Genomic DNA, 14,313 nt, shown 5'->3' with positions numbered 1-14,313 from the left:
ATATGTGACGAAAAGTGTAATAATTTTATTTTTTCACGATTTAAAAAAGTAATTTTACTATTGTTTTTACTAATATTCAAAGTTTTAACATTTATTCATAGTGATATTGGCTCACACTATAAGAAAATAGTCTACTTCTGACCATTATTTCTGACCAATTCGGTGGTCAGAAAAATTCCAACCATTTTCTGATTAATTTTCGATAAATTTCTAACAAAAATATATTAGTCAAAGATTAGTCAAACTTTTTAAAAAATTTCTGACCAAATGGAGGTAGTAAGAAATTAGTCACAAAATTTGGTCGGAAACCTTGTGCTTTTCTTCGTCGAAAAGCAATTCTCTAATTTTTGGTTTAAAAAAAAAAAAGAACAAAAACAAAAAATTGGCCTGATCAGGCCTCGCTCAATAAATTTGAGGTCCCTGACATGTGAAAAATGGATCCTTGTTTCCCATGTTTTCTGGGAAAAGAAAATTTTGGACCCTAAATTTTAGTGAATTTTATTTAAACAAAATAAAAATAAAAATTAGGTGGCCTCATCATGGAAAATGGTTCTTTCTGACTTTTATAACCTTTTTATTTTCAACAGTTTTACATTTAATCCTCAAGTTTTTTTTCTTTTTATAATTTTAAATTATCTAACTGTATTTTATTATAGGAAGTGTCGCCATCAAACTACATCTAGACACATCTAAAATTTTTAAATTTGTTAATTATATATATGTAAAGAGAGAGTATAGTTAAGAACTACTTGTTTTTGTTTTTTATTGGTAAACTAATGTGGAGGCTGAAGATCGGAGCTGCTACGGCTAGAGATGATACTCACTTGTTTACCACAAACAACTACGTAGGGAGACAGATTTGGGAGTTTGACACAGAAGCATGCTCTCCTGAAGAACTCGCGGAGGTCGATCATGCTCGCCGGAATTTCTCGCTTAACCGGCCACGTTTCAAAACTAGTCCCGATCTTCTTTGGCGCATGCAGGTGAAACTCTTTTGTACACACATGACACACGCATACTATTACTAGTAACGTCAACTTGATAATATAACAAAAAAAAAAAATTGTTTCATTTGGATTCAAACAGTTTATGAGGGAGAAGAAATTTGAGCAGAAAATCCCACGAGTTCGAGTGGAAGATGCAGATAAAATTACATATGAAGATGCAAAGGCAGCAATGAGAAGAGGAATACTCTATCTTGCGGCGTTGCAGGCTGATGATGGACACTGGCCTGCTGATAACCCTGGTGTCATGTTCTTCAACGGCCCCTTCGTAAGTTCATGTCCTTTAATATAACTACGCTTCCGATCGGATTGCTAAAATCACTTAGACAGTTGGATTTACTGTTTGGAGAACGTCGTGACTTCTGGAATAATGGTTGAACATAATTAGCCTTCATTGTATGAAAGATCTGAGATAGATTCTTTAAAGACGTCTAGTAGAAAAATGATGGATGTAGTTTTGGATTTTAGTTTTAGTTTTGGATCTACTATCTCGTGGTTTTAAAAGCTCCATCCATAGATTTTAATCAAAAAATTGAAAAAAAAAAAGAAAAAAAGGTGAAGATTGAAGAGAGAGACCTAGAGATTTTTTAGACCACTTGGTCCACCTCGAATAGTAGGTTACTGAGTGTGTTTAAAATACAAAAAAGTTATGATAAATTAAGTTTTTAGATACTCACCATTTTGATAGTAATATGAATATCCCTCTATTATACATTCAAACCAAATTAATAACAAAATTAATTATAAAAAATGTTTAAAACACCCATTTTGAGTAATGAGTATCACTAATAAAAAGATCTTCTGATATAGACTCTTCTCTCAAAATAAAAAAAAGGGGAATTTCAAAAATATCCTTTTTGCAATACTATTTTTCAAAAATACTATTTCTTTCAAACTTTACCAAAAAAAACCACTAAAAATTTGAAAAATTTCTAAATTTGTGTGTAAGCTTATTAATATATATACAAATTATCTTTATATGTCTGCAAATTTTTTTTATATATTTTACAAATACAATATAAATACTTTTTAAAAACCTTTTAAAAACTATATAAAATTTTTTAAAAACCTTGTAAACTTTTTAAAAACTTTGTTAAAACCTTTTAAAATGTTTTAAACCTTAATAACTATTTGGATCGAATCTCGATGTAGTACTTATTATCTAGAAGTACCTTGTGAACCATATAAAATTTTATAATTTTTCATATTTATAACGGAGTATTTTTAAAAATGGATAGATGAAAGGTGTATTTTTGAAAAGAAATGCATCAAAAAGGATATTTTTCAAATATTTTCGATAAAATAAAAACAATTAATATTTCACTGTAGTTAGTATATTTTAATTGGTTTTTAATAATAAAGCCAATAATTGTTGGACAAATATCAAAAAAATCAGAAACATCTCTCATTTTAGCGACATTTCTCGTTCTTTTCCTAAATTGTTGTTCAGTTTACTAATTTTTAATAAAGAGAGAGACTCCAATGGAACTGCTCCATCAGCTGTCTCATTGTCCTATTGCTTTGATTTTAAAAAATAATTAATTATATAATAAAATTTAATATGAATTTTTTAAGAAACTCTTTTGGGTTACCAATGGAGTTGCTTTTAGAGTTCTCTTTTAATATAACTTCTCATGTTCGACTTGTTATATGGACTTGTCTTAATTTGTAATAAATGATCGAAAAAAATTTCATTTACGTAAAATATTGAAACCACAGTTACTATGTTTATACATAACTGGACATTTGGAAGAAATCTTCACCGTGGAACATCGCAAAGAGTTCCTGCGTTACTTGTACAACCATCAGGTAACACATTTAATCGAACTGACATATATGTATAATTACATATATATATATAATGACAACACAGTAAGATCTTGTAGAGTGAAGATGGTGGTTGGGGATTACACATAGAAAGCCACAGTTGTATGCTTAGCACGGTCCTCAACTACACCTGCCTACGAATTCTAGGAGTAGAACCAGATCAAGGAAGTGCTTGTGCAAGGGCACTTATATGGATACTCGACCATGGTGGAGCTACCTATACTCCATTGTTCGGAAAAGCTTGGCTTTCGGTATACCCCCGGCCCCGGGTTATGAATATAAAATAAAATCTATAAACTATAAAAATATCTAAATTTGCCTTAATCTTGCCAATTTAATAGGTTCTTGGAATGTATGATTGGTCTGGCTGCAAAGCTATACCACCTGAGTTCTGGATGCTCCCTTCGTTTTCTCCTATTAATGGAGGTTGAATTAAACTTGTGATTCCTTTATGTTTTTTAATTTTTTTGTATTTGTGATGAGATTGGGTGCAACTTTGGTTGATCATATATATGTTTTTATAACCAGTGTAGGTACCGTATGGATTAATTTCCGGGAGAGTTTCATGGCATTGTCATACTTATACGGTAAGAAATTTGTAGCTACACCAACATCTCTCATTCTACAGCTCCGTAAAGAGCTTTATCCTCAACCTTACACACAGATCGTTTGGAGCCAAGCCAGAAGCCTATGCGCTAAGGTTATTATTATTATATTTTTTTTTTTTGTCAAGAACTAGTAGCTAGATACCATTAACTTATATGTTGATGATGTGAAATCGTTCTACTATAAATATATACACAAACTGTTTGTAAACTATAGTAAGAATACTATACGTTTAAGTTAACATTGTTTGCTGCAAAATAATGCTATATGCTGCTACAAGTCCGTACGCTTAAGTTAACATTGTTTTGAGTAGAAATCTCATAAAACTTAGTATTCTCCTATTTGATATCATGATGCAAAATAATACATCTCGTGTTCCTAATCATCTACCTCCAATACTATGCCATGTGAATTTAATATAAATTAATGCAGGAAGATGCTTTCAACCAACAATCAAATCTACAAGTTTTGTTTTGGAAAAGTGTTCATATACTCTCCGAGAACATCCTAAACTGTTGGCCTTTCAACAAGCTCATAAGGCAAAGAGCTATTCAAACCACAATAAAACTCATTCACTACCATAATGAAGCAACTCGATACCTTACCGGTGGATGTGTGTCAAAGGTTTTACTCTAAAATGTTTTTCTCTTCCTATATATCTTTCATTTATTCAAACGAGACAAAATTAAAAAATATAATCTAACTATTAACAAATTTTATGTTCGTATTTGGTAGGTATTTTGTATGCTTGCATGTTGGGTAGAAGAGCCAGAGGGTGATTATTTTAAGAAACATCTTGCTCGAGTCCTTGATTTTGTATGGATTGGTGATGATGGTTTGAAGTTCCAGGTTTGTCTCTCTCTCTTTTTTTTTCTTTCTTTTTTTGGGAACCTATGGAAAAGAACGAGTAATTGCACTCTGTAACATACTTTGAGACAGAAATTAAGAAGTTATATGCTGATAGAACAAGAGTTAGTTTTTTTACTGTCAGAGAAACAATTACCACCAGTATACGAAATATTTAATCAATTTCATATGTTTTATTTTAGATTGCCTTTAAATATGTAGAGAAAAAGCCTAAAATACCATCAAATTATGTTTTTGTTCCAAAAATATATATCATCACTATATTTTTCTTCACAGAATACTACAAACATTTAAGTCCAAAAATATCACAAACCTTAAAAATGATTTTAAGAGTTTATAATTTAAGAATGATTTTAAAAGTTTATGACTTAAAGTTTTTGCGTTTATTAAGTATTTTGGGTTTAACTTTTGTGTTATTTTCAGAAAATATATTTTAGTGATATTTTTGGTATAAAAAAACTAGTGATGGGTTTTTTGTGATATTTTTGGGAAAAGAAAAACTAGTGGTGCTTTTTTTGGAACAAAATTAGCTCATTTTAGTGGTACTTTTGATAATTATCCTTGAATATATAACTTAAAGTTTTTGCGTTCATTAAGTATTTTGGGTTTAACTTTTCTGTTATTTTCAAAAAATATATTTTAGTGATTTTTTTTGGCATAAAAAAAACTAGTGATGGTTTTTGTGATATTTTTGGGAAAAAAAAAAACTAGTGATGGTTTTTTGGAACAAAAACTCATTTTAGTGGTACTTTTGATAATTACCTTGAATATATAACACGCTGCTGCTAAAAGATTCAGTTGTATAGATTCACTGCACTTGAAAAATCAGTTATTTACTCGGATTGCTCATATATATAAACATGTTAACAACGTCTACTGCATGTGTGAAATCTCTGGTCTAGCATAAACAATGCTGCCAATAACATATGTGCATGGGTCTTTATATCTGGACGCCATCTCGCCTATAATCATGGGTGATTGATCTTAATTTTGAAAACCGAGGTAATCTTATTCTAACCGGCCGTCAAATATACAACAACGAGTCTAATTACCAATTATACTCCCGAACTAAAAACACATATAAGTCAGCCATATATATTCTAAAACAAGATAAAATCTGATTATCTTAAACGTACATAAAATAGAAAACTTAAGATTTTGTGGGTTAGTCTAGTACTATTCTAGTATTTCTAGCTCGTTGTGCATATATGATGCTGATTCATCAAAAGCATATATATTTACTTGGTGCAGATTTCTGGTCGTCAATTGTGGGATACAGCCTTTTCACTTAAAGTCATTTTAGCTGGTAATGTTGATGACGAGATTACGTCAACCCTGAAAAAAGGATATGACTTTCTGAAGAAATCTCAACTTACACAAAACCCACCTGGTGACCATCATAAAATGTTTAGAAACATTACAAAAGGTGCATGGAGTTTTCCGGACAAAGATCAAGGATTGCCAATTTCAGATTGTACTGCTGAGAGTTTAGAGGTGATTACAAGCATGCGTCTTCTCTGAATTATGAACTTTTTATTTACTTAACATATTGAGGTTAATTAATTAAGAACTCGCTACTACTTCATTATATGCATCTGTGTGTCACGGCTATAGTGCTGCCTAATGTTTGAAACCATACCATTGGAGTTCACTGGTGAGAAAATGGATGTAAAGAGACTATATGATGCAGTCAACTTGATTCTCCATTATCAGGTTATTAATCATATGTAAGAAATTGGTTAATAATGTTCACTAATTTGTTATAATAATTCTCTCAAAGTTCTTTTTCGATATTAATATTAACAGAGCAAGAATGGTGGCTTAGCAGCATGGGAAAACTTGGCTAGAGGTATTGACCATTTTAAATATATTTTGTTTCAAGATTGGCTTATATATGACTGTAACAAATGGCTAAAATCAATCTCATGTAGTGGTTTAGTCCCGTGGAGTTTATGGAAGACGCAATAGTGGAGCATCCGTAATTTTTATATATTTTACCTTTTTCTATTTTATAACGCATTATTTTTCTTCTTTTTTTTTCTTTTTGGGTAAATGTATTGGTTATAAACTTTTTTAGGTATGTAGAATGCACAGGGTCATCGATAGTAGCAATGGCTCGTTTCATGAAACAATTTCCAAAACATAGAAGACAGGAGGTGGAACAGTATATCAAAAATGGAACAAAATTTATTGAGGATGTTCAAATGGCAGATGGTTCGTGGTATGGAAACTGGGGAGTGTGCTTCCTCTATGGAACCTTGTTTGCATTAAGAGGATTAGTGGCTGCAGGCAAGACCTACAACAATTGTGAGGCTATCCGTAGAGCAGTTCGATTCCTTCTCGACACGCAAAACGCGGAAGGCGGATGGGGAGAGAGTTATCTCTCTTGTCTCAAAAAGAAATACATTCCTCAAGTTGGAAACAACAAAACGAATGTTGTGAATACAGGGCAAGCACTTATGAGTCTAATTTTGGGTGGTCAAATGGAAAGAGATCCTCGACCGGTTCACCGAGCTGCCAAAGTCTTGATTTATTCACAATTGGATAACGGAGATTTCCCACAAGAGGTATTAATATCTTAACTTAGTTAAGTTTATGAGACATATTTCAAGTTGAAATTTTCAACAAATCTTGTTATAATCATTACATAAACTATACAGAAAATGTTGTTTCTTTGTTTCTTTCTTCTGGAAATGAGTGGGGTGTTCAATGTCAATTTGAAGTTCCATTCTCCTAATTATAGGAACATCTTCACTCTTTGGTCACTCGCAAATTACACGCAGGCCCTTCGAGGTCTGCACCAGTGAGAACTCCACTCTTTATCAACACAGTCACTTTTCAATCTTGATACATTTTCCTTATTATGTGAACAACTTCTTCACGTGTCTAGTTTTTATATATTGGGTTTGTTGTCGTATCTATTGTCAGTGCCGTGCTTACCCTTTATAAAAATTTATTGGTTTATAAATAATGCGTTACCTAAAATTAATAAAACCAATAGTCATTCTCAGCTTAAGTTGCCATTGTTTCTTGTGACGGCAAACTCTGAAACTCATTTTACATAAACTAAAAACATGATTATGTACTTAAGAGTGTAAAAAGGTATGATTGATATTTTAAAAAAACAATTAAAATCACTATCTGTGTAATGGCAAATGGACATATAAAATAATGTAGTAACTATAAAATCATAATGTTAAATGTAATTTGTTAGAAAAGAGTCTTCGAACTTGGTTAAACACTTTAGCTCGCCGGCAAAACACCGAACTAAAAAAAAGTATTTTTTTGAAAGAAAAAAAATCTAAAAAAGATGATTTCTATCAATTTCTCAAGTTTAGCCGTTAACTTTTTTCTTTTAATATTTCTCTAAAAATTTTCAATTTGGAAAGTTTTTATGTTGCATGTGAAAACATTTTTTTTTCCACTATAATCTCATTTTATTGCATCCAAGGTTATAAAGACAAATACGAATACTTAAATTCGTTAACAAATACGGGAAAATACCATAGTCATAAGCCCAAACGAGGGAATCCAAACTCAAACGAGGGAATCAAAGCCCAAAAGAGAGAATCAAAGCCAGAAATATCTAATCTTCCTGAGATAAAAACTGGCTAGTTGAAAGAACTAAACCCCAGAGACAAACCTCAAAAAGGGGAGACAAACCGAGGAATTAAACCTCAAAATCAAATATAAAAGATTGAAATTTGAAATTTCAGATAATTAAAATCAAAAACTCTAATCCATATGCTTTCGATAAAACATTTCCACTAACAGGTATATGTCGGAGAGAAGCTACAGACAGGAGCCTCAAGCAGAACCGATCAAAAGAAAGCCTCCAAAACTGAAAGCCCGAGAAGGGAGCTATATCAAGCTCACACAGCTACAACAACGACGGAAATGAAAACGGCAAAGCAGCAAGGAAAGAGCACATAACCTAACCCATCACAGCCACTTCAAAGAACCAGAAGAATCTAAAAAGCGAAGGTTCAAAGGACGACCTTAAAATCCGATTGGGGAAAACGCCAAAGAGGAAACCCATTCCTTAACACGGACATTCATCGGCCCAGTCAAAGGCCACCTATACACGCCACGCAAGAGAAGGAATAGTGATCGAACTCACCGCATCGTCTTGTAACTAAACCTGACCCCAACAAGAACTTAGAGAAGGGTAGTAGATGCCTTTGCAGAAAATTACCTTCCGAATGATGAACCCACAAATCGAAACCTTAGCCAACGCAAAACACGAGCAACTCAAGAAGAGGCGACAGAGTCGAAGTAATAGGAATCACAAATTGCAACCCAACAACTGAAACTTAGACATAACCCACAACAAACCACAAACAGAAGCAAAGAGCCCCACATAAGCTAAGCCAACAGAAGTAGAGACAAACAGAGAGATTGAGGCCAACGAAAACACCTTCACAACTCCTTCATCAAAGGATGAAGTCGTTGCAAAGTTTGGATCACCATTAAGAACCTTCGCCGGATGCAAATCTGAAATCGTACCACCACACACGGAACCCTAATCTCAACACCACCGCTTAGCCTAGATTTATCGAATCCCAGAGAAAAACCTAAAAACAAAAAGCAATTAAACTAACTAATTCCCCTCACAGCACTGTGGTGGCCGCCAGAGAGGAAGAAACCACCGCAGGATTCTGTTTTTTTTGAAACCAGAAGAAGAAGAGGAGATAGAAGAGAGCGTTCTCTCGAAGAAGGGAAAGGCTATGATGTAATCCCTGTTTTAAAAATTGGCCGATTTGGCCGATTACACGGCGTGGAGTCACTAGGCAATGAGGAACCGCCGCGATTATGCGCAAATCGGAAAAAAAAAACTTGATTTTGATTGATTTTTTACCAAAATATGATGTTAATTAGGTGGGGATCTACTATTTCTATGTCATATACAGTTAAAAATATGATAAAATTAGAAGAAATTGAGTTAAAAAGAGTTTGGCAGCCATAAGTTAGGTTTTAGAGCATCGGAATCGTCTGTGAAGAAGTTGATTATCAAATTACCCTTTTCCCTCTTATTAATAAAAGGAAAAAAAATAGACGAAACACATAACTGGGGGTTGAACCCATGACCTCGGCTACTGTTAATGAGTTTTCAACTAGTTGAACTGTCTAATATCTTCTAAATAACTCGGTAAACAATCTATATAACCATATAAGCTATATATTATATTATTAATTATAAATAATAATAAAAAACCCTAAAACTACTTATTGATTAATCCCCAATTTATATCCGATTATCCGATTAATCGCTAGATTCTCTCTCACCAGTCCAACTAACGTCCTAGCGATTTTTTTTAAATGTGGAATCTAATGCATGTAAAAACTTTTTAATTTGGTAAATAAATTTTATATTCATACAGAAAATATACAAAACTATGTCGCTGAAGTGAAAACAACTATTTCAGTGACGGAGCAAGTGTTTTTTTCTCCATCAATGTTAGTATTCAACATTTTTATTTGCCTTGTGAAGGCAACAATCGCGTGACAGAAGAGTGATGAGACACCGTTTACACAAACTGACAAATTCTGTTACCTTAAGTTAGTATAAGGTCCAAATTCTTCTTCCCTTTTCCTCTTCTCTCATTAACCCCATAAAGTAAATACAACAAATCGAACTAGGGCTACAAATAATTTCGATTCTGATTCAACCAAATCCAGAATTCGAGTGTTAAATCTTCGAAAAAATCGAATCTTTGGAGATGGGTCTTTGGGATGCACTTCTTAACTGGCTCAGGAGGTACTGTTTCTTCTTTTTGTTTGCTCTCTGTTTTGATTTGGTCTCTTTGTTCTTCCATTGAAGTATCTTGTAAAAATCGTTCTCGGTTTAGTAGAAGCTTGGAACTTGTGTTCCATAATCTGTTACTTCTCTTGAGACTCTTTTTATTTCTTAGGCTGTGCAGGTTACATTTTATATGAATTGGTTTTTTTAGAAATCGATTGAGAATTGTATAATTCGTTCATAGTACTGATTCAGGACTTGGTAAAGGTATGTCATAGTAGGGGAAGAAATCGAATGATCGAAATTGCGGAAACACTTGAGATTAATAGAGTTGTAGCAGGAATGCTAAGAAAGGGGTTGGTTGTAGTAGAGTATGAACATCTTCTTCAGACATTAGATTTTGATTCAGTGTTTGTTTATTATATTGCTTTGTCAGCTTGTTCTTCAAACAAGAGATGGAGCTCTCACTCGTTGGGCTTCAGAATGCTGGGAAGACTTCTCTTGTCAATGCTATTGCTGTGAGTAAAAATCAACAAAGGCTTTTTAGTCCATAAATAGTATTATCGAACAAATCTAATCTTATGTGTTTTAACTTCTTGTTTCCTTTGGATTTTTCAAGACTGGAGGTTACAGTGAAGACATGATACCAACTGTAGGATTTAACATGAGGAAAGTTACAAAAGGAAATGTTACCATAAAGATTTGGGATCTTGGAGGGCAAAGAAGGTTTCGTACCATGTGGGAGCGTTATTGTCGTGGAGTTTCCGCTATTGTGTATATCTTCTTTTCGATATCTTTTTAAAGATTCCCATGTTGCTGTTTGGTTAAAAATCTTGATGATTGTTATGGTAATATTTGCAGGTATGTGATTGATGCTGCAGATAGAGATAGTGTACCGATATCAAGAAGCGAACTGAGTGATCTGTTAACGAAACCGTCTTTAAATGGCATTCCTCTTCTGATTCTTGGCAACAAAATCGACAAGTCTGAAGCTCTTTCTAAGCAAGCTTTGGTTGATCAACTGTAACTTTCTTTCCCTTCAAGTCCATTGAACAAGATCTGAATTCCAAGTATATGACTTGGATTTGTTTTGATGCAGAGGGCTTGAATCTGTAGCAGACAGAGAGGTTTGCTGTTACATGATCTCGTGTAAGGACTCGATAAACATAGATGCGGTCATCGATTGGCTCATTAAGCACTCGAGAACCGCTAAATAAAACAGCTCATCATCGGTCCAGAGGAAAACAAAGCTTGTTTTGGTTTCTTGATGTTGTTTTATTTGTTGAGAATTTCAATCAGATGTAAATCATCGGCTTTTGGTTTTTCTTTTGTGTTAAAAGTTAAAATCTTGTTTTACAATTCTTCAATGTTCAAATACTTCTGGTTTATGAAGTATATACTGTCCAATTTTATTTAGATCATGTACATCAGAACCCGGCTTAGTCGGTTAAAAATTCTAGCTTCCTGGTGAGATGTAAATAGTAAATCCATCAGCATCTTGTTTCAGTTTGGTTTAAGCCGGTTAAAGCAATATCTAAACAAACTCTGATAGCAATATCAAAATCAGAAACCAGTTAAAGCCGGTTAGAATCAGAGCTTTATGCGTTCTTTGCTCATCTTATCATATAATCTTCTTGTCTAACCAATTCTTAATTATTTCTAAAACATTACATGCTTTATTGAATTTATAAAGTAACAACAAAGTCCAATTTTATTCCAATCTTACGAAAAACCAAAAACCCGGTTAAAACCGGTATAAGACATCAAAGCTTACTAGTAACATTAACATTCCTAATCTTTGACGATTTGGGTGACGTGTCCTTGGGAACAACCACAGTAAGAACACCGTTCTCCACGTAAGCTTTAACTTGGTCGACTTTCACATTCTCCGGTAACTCAACCCGCCGCAAAAACTCACCTTTACCGGCAAAAGCTTCTCTCTCCGCCACGTGCCACACCAAATCCTCTTCTTTCTTCTTGTCTTCCTTCTTTAACCCTTCTCCTCTTATACTCAAAACGTTCCCTTCTTCGATCTGCACTTTTATGTCATCTTTGTTGTAACCAGGAACGTTGATCTTGAAGATATGAGAGTTTGAAGATTCCATCCAATCAATCAGAGCCGTTGATCCTCCTGACCATTCTTGGAATCTTCGAAATGGATAAAAGAATATTCCTCCGTCAGCCATATCCTTCAACCTCTTAGCTAAGCTTGTTGCTAGTCATGTCACATGTGTTGTGTGTAAATATATATATTTGAGTTGAGTGTTAAGTATTTTATCAACAAGTCTAGACTGTTCTTCGTTATCTTGTTCCGTCATGACTCCAGAACATTGGAGAAGATGAAGAGGTACTTGTAAGCTACGGTGCGGTGTATATTGCTATAGTGGATATCGGTTGATTACAACCGTTGGATGAGATTCCAGGATTTTGCAAGTGTTTGTGCCTTTTTTTGACACTACTGTAGTTATTTGTCAATTTTGCTGTATTTCAGCTTTGTTTCCAATATAGTTCTCTTTTAATTTATAGATGTTCTTAAGTGTATAAACCAGTGTGGTTCAATTTAGGAACTTTATGCTTCTTTCACGATTGTTACATTAGATCCAATCGCTCTGTTGAAGTATCCAAAATCTTTGGACCTTCTTATTCACACTAGTATAATAGATGAGTTCTATATGCCTTAGACTTGTTTCTAGTTTATACAATATGATTGTTCAATTAACCATTTTTTTATTACGGGTTTTTAACATATAACTGAGTTTTTGACAAGGCTAGGAGGCTAGGAGTTATATATGTCACACAGAAGACTAGATAGAGAAGCAGAGATGCACAAAACCTTAATTAGCTCTTTGGGCAGAGTTTTGTAATTGATAATTACAACTTTTTCAAGTTGCGATAATTGTAAGTATACACAACAGAAGAAGGCTCTTTGACCTTTACACAACAAATTTTACGATACAACAAGTACCAAAAACAATTTCTGATATTTTACAAGAAAATCATATATGATATATCAAAACGTCGATACAGAAAAAATTCGAGACAGAACGGAATATGTAAGAAGGATTACCCTTAAGAAATCAAACAGAATTCCAAAATCTTCTTAACCGTAACCCTAAATCTTGAGTCTCCTCCTTGTACGGAACTCCGCGACACAAGGGACACGAGTTTTGACGAACAAGCCACTTGAAAACACAATCTTTATGAAACATATGCTCACATTCAGGCATCCGGATGATGATTCCCGAAAAATTCTCAAAACAAATCGAACACGTAGAATCCACACTCTGTTCTTCCGACAACCTCTGCAATACTTCAGCGGAAGCACCTCTCGGAACAGAACCAACAGGCGAGAAAATCACACGACTCTCCAAAATGAATTTCAGACCGACGGTAACGAAAACAGGTTCTCTAAGAGAAACATCATTAGCAAACGAGTGATTGATTTGACGAGCTATTTGTTTACCTATATATCCACAACAAGGAACATCTTCCTCCTCAGTCATGGAAGGAATAGAAACTTGTTCATCACGTAAGAGGTCAGAGAGATGACTTGACGTGAAGCTACGTGGGAACAAGTGGATATGAGATTTTGGTACAAGTGGTTTTTCAGAAGAATTTAAAAATGTTACAATTCCACATTCGTCTTCCATTGATTCTTCGATCAGTATTCCTTGATAGATTTTGACTATGTTCTTAGGGCAACCCCAATGGGAGAATATATTTTAGGGGCTCTTAAATTGTTTATTCATATATTTTGTAGTTTGAGATGATTAAGAACTTTGGTTTTGTTAATTAAAAGTTTCCCCCCTATGGTGGGTCTTATTTTGAGTCTCTTAATTTATTTATTTTTTTAAAATAAAAAATTTAAATAAGAATATGAAATTATTGCATTTGAGATATATGTTTATAAAATTATTGTATTTCATAAAATTTTAAACATAGGAAACATTAAGAGATGTAAAATTCATAAAAAAAAGGAAATGATTAATTGTATTCTCCAAATTTTGCTGTGAAGAATCAAAAGGGCTCTACAATGAAGGTGAAAGTTAGTTAGTCGCATTGTTTTGTTTGCAATCTTGAAACATTCTTTCCATAATAACTTGTAGGTGTGGCTGGTAATGGAACAGAGACTTCGGCTATTGAACTTGCCGATATGTCTGATGATAATAGGCCTCTCGCTTCATCGATCCACAGACTTAGACTCTTCATTCATCGCTAGATTCGAAACCCACACAGTGACTTTAATTGACAGAATCAGAATATTGTTTT

General features: G+C 33.6%; 2 protein-coding genes and 1 pseudogene across 2 annotated transcripts; 2 read left to right on the top strand and 1 right to left on the bottom strand.

Annotated features, from left to right (window-relative positions):
* LOC104724127 lies at positions 710-7,232 on the top strand (annotated as a pseudogene).
* LOC104724126 (ADP-ribosylation factor-like protein 8B) lies at positions 9,776-11,460 on the top strand. The gene is made up of 5 exons (XM_010442576.2): positions 9,776-10,062; positions 10,481-10,562; positions 10,664-10,818; positions 10,906-11,067; positions 11,144-11,460. Exons 1-5 carry the CDS (start codon positions 10,025-10,027, stop codon positions 11,259-11,261), a joined length of 555 nt encoding a protein of 184 aa, XP_010440878.1. The 5' UTR covers positions 9,776-10,024; the 3' UTR covers positions 11,262-11,460.
* LOC104724124 (15.7 kDa heat shock protein, peroxisomal-like) lies at positions 11,679-12,471 on the bottom strand. The gene has a single exon (XM_010442575.2). It carries the CDS (start codon positions 12,228-12,230, stop codon positions 11,808-11,810), a length of 423 nt encoding a protein of 140 aa, XP_010440877.1. The 5' UTR covers positions 12,231-12,471; the 3' UTR covers positions 11,679-11,807.

This window comes from Camelina sativa, chromosome 11 (genome assembly GCF_000633955.1).
Source record: "Camelina sativa cultivar DH55 chromosome 11, Cs, whole genome shotgun sequence".
In the NCBI taxonomy this organism is placed as follows: domain Eukaryota; kingdom Viridiplantae; phylum Streptophyta; class Magnoliopsida; order Brassicales; family Brassicaceae; genus Camelina; species Camelina sativa.
This window is presented reverse-complemented; position numbering and strand designations above follow the sequence as displayed.